This window comes from Belonocnema kinseyi, chromosome 7 (assembly GCF_010883055.1).
Source record: "Belonocnema kinseyi isolate 2016_QV_RU_SX_M_011 chromosome 7, B_treatae_v1, whole genome shotgun sequence".
NCBI lineage: Eukaryota > Metazoa > Arthropoda > Insecta > Hymenoptera > Cynipidae > Belonocnema > Belonocnema kinseyi.
Window position 1 is genome coordinate 95,468,390 of NC_046663.1, and position 7,385 is coordinate 95,475,774.

At 32.0% G+C, this 7,385-nt stretch overlaps 1 protein-coding gene across 1 annotated transcript in view; it reads left to right on the forward strand.

The window, feature by feature from the left end:
- LOC117176567 overlaps positions 1-7,385 on the forward strand; it is an 80,220-nt gene that overhangs the window by 54,878 nt on the left and 17,957 nt on the right. The window contains exon 10 of the mRNA XM_033366821.1: positions 4,178-4,352. Coding sequence (XP_033222712.1) covers positions 4,178-4,352 — 175 coding nt within the window. The remainder of the gene's footprint in view (positions 1-4,177; positions 4,353-7,385) is intronic.

The following is a 7,385-nucleotide window of genomic DNA, read 5'->3' on the forward strand; positions in this document are numbered from 1 at the left end:
TCTAGTCGGGAGTGGTGCTGACTGAAAACAGATGATTTGGAGCGATTCGCGCGACATCTGTTGGTCATTCTAAGGACTTATTGAACTACCCTCGTATCATTTCGGTATGTTGGCCAATGCCTGGTTGGCAAAGTTAGCCCAACTCCGAGAAAGTTGGCCCGACTATGGCCCAATGGAAAACTCGCACCTGGGTTTAGGCATTTGCTTACTGTCAGGTCGGGCAGTTTTAAATTTTGCTTAGGGTATGCCCTGATATGCCCTATGCTAAAATTAATGGTTCATTTAGGCTCATGTAGTACCAAAAGCCAAATTTTGGGTTCTGCATTTAAAAACGACACAGTACAGCCAGTTTAAAATTAAACACTTTTCAAATTATAATTTCATTATTTTTATTTCAAGTCGTTTCAAATAATACCATATGTCTTTAGTTGCTATACATATATCAAAATTTAAAGCGGTTTGAATATAATAATAATAATAATAATAATAATAATAATAATAATAATAATAATAATAGACACTTGAACTTCACCTCAGAGGTCCGCGGTTCGATCCCTGAACCGGTACCTCTGGCAATTTTTCAATGTACCTTTACCGAGGTTCTGGTGGTTCGGAACCCACCTTAAGCTGTAGGTCCCCCCATCGTGTACTTGACTGCAACCCAGTCCGTCAATGATGGGGTAAAAACCAGGATTTGTCCAATATGTCTGGGCAGACTGCTCTCATCAGATCACTTGATTGCATTATAAAAATGCGTCCGTGACTGATGATATATACCGGGACAGCCCCGTGCAAAAATGATAAAATAAAAAATCCGACTCTAATCAAAAATGCCTTCGACATGTTGGACAGTATAAGCCTGTGACAACATTTCGACTCAGAAATGTTTTTTTATAATAATAATAATAGAACCTCGGTGGCTCAGTTGGTTAGACACTCGGACTTCACCTCAGAGGTCCGGGATTCGATCCCTGAGCCGGTACCTCTGGAAATTTTTCAATGTACCTTTACCGAGGTTCTGGTGGTTCGGAACCCATCTTAAGCTGTAGGTCCCCCCATCGTGTACTTGACTGCAACCCAGTCCGTCAATGATGGGGTAAAACCAGGCTTTGTCCAATATGTCTGGGCAAACTGATCACATCAGATCACTTGATTGCATTATAAAAATGCGTCCGTGACTGATGATATATACCGGGACAGCCCCGTGCAAAAATGATCAAATAAAAATCCATCTCTAACCAAAAATGCCTTTGACATGTTGGGCAGTATAAGCCTGTGACAACATTTCAATAATAATTAGGTTAGACGCTCGGACTTCACCCCAGAGGTCCGGGGTTCGATCCCTGAGCCGGTACCTCTGGAAATTTTTCAATGTACCTTTACCGAGGTTCTGGTGGTTCGGAACCCACCTTAAGCTGCAGGTCCCCCCATCGTGTACTTGACTGCAACCCAGTTCGTCAATGATGGGGTCAAACCAGGCTTTGTCCAATATGTCTGGGCAGACTGCTCTCATCAGATCACTTGATTGCATTATAAAAATGCGTCCGTGACTGATGATATATACCGGGACAGCCCCGTGCAAAAATGATCAAATAAAAATCCAACTCTAACCAAAAATGCCTTCGACATATTGGGCAGTATAAGCTTGTGACAAGATTTCAGCACAACATTATTTTTTTATTGTTCCTTATTTTTTGTGCAATAAAAATTTGAATTTTCGATTGTTCAATTATATTCAAAAAGTTATTATGAAAATGTTGTAGGCCTTTCAAAAAGCAACATTTTTCTTCTTCCTACTTTTTTTCAAACCGTGCATATATATATATATATATATATACATATATATATATATATATATATATATAAGCTTTTTTGAAATATCCTTATGTTTTATTATTTTTAAATCAATTTAGATGCGATTTTTTCAAAAATGTATAGCAATATTTTTACCCGGGCTATATTTAATATACAATCTTTCCTTCGCCTCGTGTAGTCGCAATTAATATCATAAATAATTTCGTAATTTAATAGATAATCCGATGTCAGATTCAAATTGGTAAAAACAACGTTACTGATAAAAACAACTCGCGATTTATTAATAACAATAACACATCTTTTTCCTTCAAATTTTTAATTTTACGTATAATTTTGTAACGTGAATGGAAGCTAAATGTTAGAACTGCCCATTTTAACTTTTAGAACTGCCCATTTTAATTTAGAACTGCCCTTTAGGGTATAGCCTGGGGCGCATATTGTTTCGGCATGGTGATACTTCCAGGCTTAGCCACCTTATAATATGCTATTAGCAATCAAAAGCTGACAAAATTTTGATAAAATATAATCTTTTGACGTGAAATTAAAATTGGGAAGTTTCCAACGTCCTGGGAAATTACTCTGCTTAATTATTATGTCAAAAAATAATATATCATAATAAAAGCGGCCCTGAATCTCGAAAGACGTCCCTGAAGATACCTATAAAAACTTTCAAAATTTCCCACATCATCCAGTAGCGCTGCGATCGTTCTGACGGAAGGAAGCGAGTTGTGTTCCGCTAGCGTCCTATCAACCCAGTCGATTATAATCGTGGGAGCAGTTATTTAAACGTGATAGCTTTTTTTGCACTTATCAATTTTCCAAGAACAAGTGACATAGAAGCTGAAAAATATAGGCATGATAATGTATCGAAAAATTTAAATGCCAAATCAAACGTCTGGTTTTGATCGTTTTTACACCCGGTGACAAAGTGATCTCTATTCAGTTTGGTCAAAGAAAGTACCTGACAGGAGTGACACAATTCGATAGTTGAAGGAGTCCACAAGGAAAGAAGAGGTTTTTGTGTTTCAATTTAGGAAAATAAGGTGATTTATAACCTCTCGGTTTTTAATTCCGGAAAAAAACTGTGTGGATAAAAATTTATAGTGATTAATTATAAAAAAAAGTGCGAATACCGAGTTTGTGTGTGACTGTGTTTGAAGTTGATCAGTGGATGACTCGTGTAATTTCTTACAGTTAATTTCCGAGTGCTTTCAAAATAATTGCCGTATGGAAAAGTACCGGCTTTTTAGGTTCTGTCCTTTTTTTGCTGTGAAAAATTCAACAGACGATTGATGAAAAAACAAATTGTCAAAAGGTATGTTCATTGATCATACAGATTGTTTTCATTATTAAAGTTCATTATTTATCGTATTATCGTATATAGTCTAAATATTTCTACTCTTTAAAAAATATATACCTTTTATTCTTGATGATAATGTTGAAAATTGATGGATTATTAAAAAAATGTCAAAGAGGTTATGTTATTAAAATTAAAACCGCTTAATTTCTGCTTTATTATTGTATATCATAATTATTAAAGAATTAAAATTAATTAAAACAATAATATAATTAATAATATAATTAAAATAATAATAATTAAAATGGCCAAATTATCGAATTTGTAATTACTAATTTTTGTTTTCAAGTTTTAAGGGATTTTTTTTAAGTACATAATTATAAATTTTTCTTCTAAGCAAATTTCAAAAGTCATTCTTATTCAAAAGTGCGATGTCTTAGTATGGAGAAAGGGCTTTCTATAAAAAAATAATTCACTTCGATTGATGGGGTATCTATCATGAGAATATAAATAACTTTACGGCTTTCTAAAATTAAATTTAAGGCGAGGTGAAACGTGCAACGACTTATTTTTCAAAATAAGTTGTAAATCTATAAATATAAGTTTAATGTCCTTTATGCCGTAATTTTGTGGAATAATTAATTAATTTAAAGATAAATAGCTACATTTTTATATTAATTAATCAACATTTCAAATCAGTTGTTTCTAGATTTTATTAAATTTTAGAATTGAGGCTGAACTTAATCACAGCCGCAGATAATTCTCTTATCATGACTATAGTCGCTGACCTGCTAGAAAAATGTAACATTGATTTAGTTTCAAATAACCTAAAATTGAAAGTGATCGAATTTTTTAATTTTCATTCTGCAATGAAATTAAAAGCATTTCCAAAATAAATAAAATCCATCTCTAATGAAATAGGTTTTTTTTACTGGAACTTTATTTACTTCTTGTTGATTTGTTTTTGTACTGCCAATATTTCTAATTGAAGATAAACAATTATGAATTTATTTTATGTCGTAATTTAAAAATCACTGACGTGGTTTTTTGTGTGTACTGATTTAGTGACGCAGAGGAAAAAACTATGGAACCTCCAATTTCTCGGTCTGACGAACGCCTTCCAAAAACCACTTCTATCATAGATGACTATGAAATCAGTAATCATGTCCTAGGCCTAGGTATCAATGGAAAAGTGGTGCAATGCTACGACAGAAAAACAAGGGAAAAATACGCACTCAAGGTAAACAATTTATTTTAGAGCTGACTCCACGATATACGTATGTTGAAGAATCAAGGAGGGAAAATGAGTACATTGTCACTTCCTATCTTTACTCTTTCAGAAAAGTATTCAAATCGACGGGCATACTTAAATAATAATAACTAGTTTTATATTTTCATTTTATCAGTGCGTTGTGCACTCTTTCAACTTAAGCTTGAAATCAATTGAAAAGTTGATTCAAACCAAAACTTGAAATTCTTTTCATTTGAATTTAAAATGAATTCAAATAGGAAAGACTCTACATTATAAATGAGTGGACATTTTTAATTAAACTCATTTAAGTTTAGAAGCATTCAAATTGAATTTGAAGACAATTTACAATCATGCAAACACCTTTAAATTTAAACAAAGTGAAGCAAAATCGTAGGAATTTAATTTCCTGTTTTTCGGGTGAAATTGATTCAAGGCAGCAAGAAGATTATCTAATTGAATGACAAATATTCCCTGATAAATTTGATCTTAACAAAAATTATTTAGAAAAGAATCTTATAATTAGGAAGTTTTGCGATTTTTATTTTTTAATTTGAAAATGTGAAATATTTTCGACTCTTGCCGATATTGATACCTGAGCAGGAGTGGGATCGCCGACTAACGATGACCACTCGGGACCAGAGCACGAGTCATCTTCTATTTATACCCAGTGATCTCTCACACGGTGATTCCAAGCTTACGGTTCACCGCAGAGTATGAGTATCAGCCACGCACTTTGTAATATTGACGTGAAAGTTGGACTGTGTCAAACATTTGACTATCTGAGTTCAGCCCACATGCAAGCATCCTCAAATACCTGAATCATGTTGTCTGTTATATATAGAGCAGATCACTTCCATATTGTATTTTTTGTTATGATTTAATTGCAACAAAATTATCTTTGGGCATTGATCAATGGATATATACAACTTTAATATTATATTAATCCAAAATCGTTTATCTTTCAATTTTCACAAAGTGGTCAGTGGTCACTGACATTTCAAAACAATTTCTGGCCATTTCTCGCTTTTAGAAACGTCTTATACTTTTTATTGGTAAATTTGCTTAAACAATAATTGTTTAAACAATTTTTTAAAAATTTAAATATCATATTTATGGAGCCCTAAGTGAGCCTTAACATAGGGCAAAGGAAGAAATTTGTTGAAATCATTTGACTTATAGCCGTTTGAACTTTTAAATTCGTTTTCAAATTAAGTTCTTCCAAATTAAACAGGCGAGATTCTGATATGCGCGGCGATAATATTTTTATATTCAAATTGTTTCCAGCAGCCCTTCCGCCGTTCTTATATCCTTTCTCGAAGTTTTTAAAACACTACTCAAAATTTGAGCTCAAAACAATTTAAAAACCTTGCGCTTTTTGCAATATAATTTCCAAAAAATTCTTGTTAAAGTGCCTTAATTTGTATAATATTAAATTTGAATTGTTTCCTGGTAATAGCGCGAAAGATAATAAAATTCTGCAAGCTCATGTTGCAGGCAAACTGTCAATTTTATAAAAAGATGTTGCAAAAACTCTAGAAATAATTAACATTTTTAAAGGTTCTTAGGCTTCTGAGATATTTTAAGAGTTTTTTTTTGGATTCTGTCCTAGGGTCACACTTGTTGCAAAAAATATGCAAAATTTTCAAATTATATGGATACAAACCCTTTAAAAAAATATCGTTTATCATATTTTAAAGAATTGTAGTAATATTATAAAAAAATTGTTTTTGAATTTTTGTATTTTTTATTATGTGGTGAACAGAATCATTATTTGAAATTTTAATACTTCTTTGCACCAAATTCAACCCTGGCCTAGATCTAGAGGAAAAATGATAAAAATATCGAAACAAAATTAGCAAAATGTTAGATTTATCTTTAAAATTAGCCAAAGATCAATAAAAAATGTTTATTATTTCATGAAATTGATATTTTACCTCTACCTTGGGCTTATTCGACGCAGAATTTTATTAACTTTTATGTTATTATAAGGAAAAAAATTGGCGTGTAAACAATTTCCGTCGGTACTGCACAGAAAATTATGAATCAATACAAAGTTTTTTAGGCCATATACCAGAGTCACGTCACCTATTACGTGGTTTATTTAACGCATTCACGTGAGAAAAATGTAAATATTGGTTACAATTTTGGAAAATGCTTTCAAATCTATAAGAGCATCGTGTGGCCCATTTTTTATTTTGTTTAAATAGTGCAGTAGAATGAATGAAAATGCATTATTTATACAAAATAAAAACTCAAAAGGGCTAGGCAGAAGTGCCTTTATATACTTTGGACAATTTTCCAATATTTCAGCCCTTAATAAGTTTCCTATCAAGTACATCGTGTTCGTGCAACTAAAAAATATTACTGTAATAATTCCTACGAGAAGTAATATTTATCAATAAATGTAGTCTTAACGCTGAAATGTTGATTCTCTGTGTCATTGATTCATAGAAGATGTTTTCGTTTGAAGCAGCAATAATCTATTGTTAATCATTATGTAAGAAAAGAAGTGATATATTCAGTGATTAACAGGAAAGTTTATGCTGAATATTAATCGAGGTATTAATTCATCGTTCCATAGATTCACAGAAGAATGTTTTGTTTAAAACATGAAATAATCATTAACCCGAGTTGAAGAATGAATGTGAACGCCCTTAAATCTGTAAGATAATTGTCATCAACGCATTCCAGTGTGGTAATCAATTCGAAAGTAACAATTTTCAGATTTGAAAAATATATTAATTAAAATTTATAACTCTTCACACTGGAAAGATATCCTAATTCAAATTGTTTTAAATTAAAATAAATCTAATCTAAACCCAATTAGAAATACCGAGCTTCCAAAATTAAAAAATAAGTCCTTCAACTTTTAATTAAATTCAATTTAAAATTACCTAATAAGTGTGTTCCATTTTAATGCATTTAAATTGGGCTTTCAAGTCCTAGAAATTCCAAATTTGAAATTTAACTAAATAAAAATGGGTTGAGTAAGAGTACTTGTGGTGAAACTGATGACTCAGA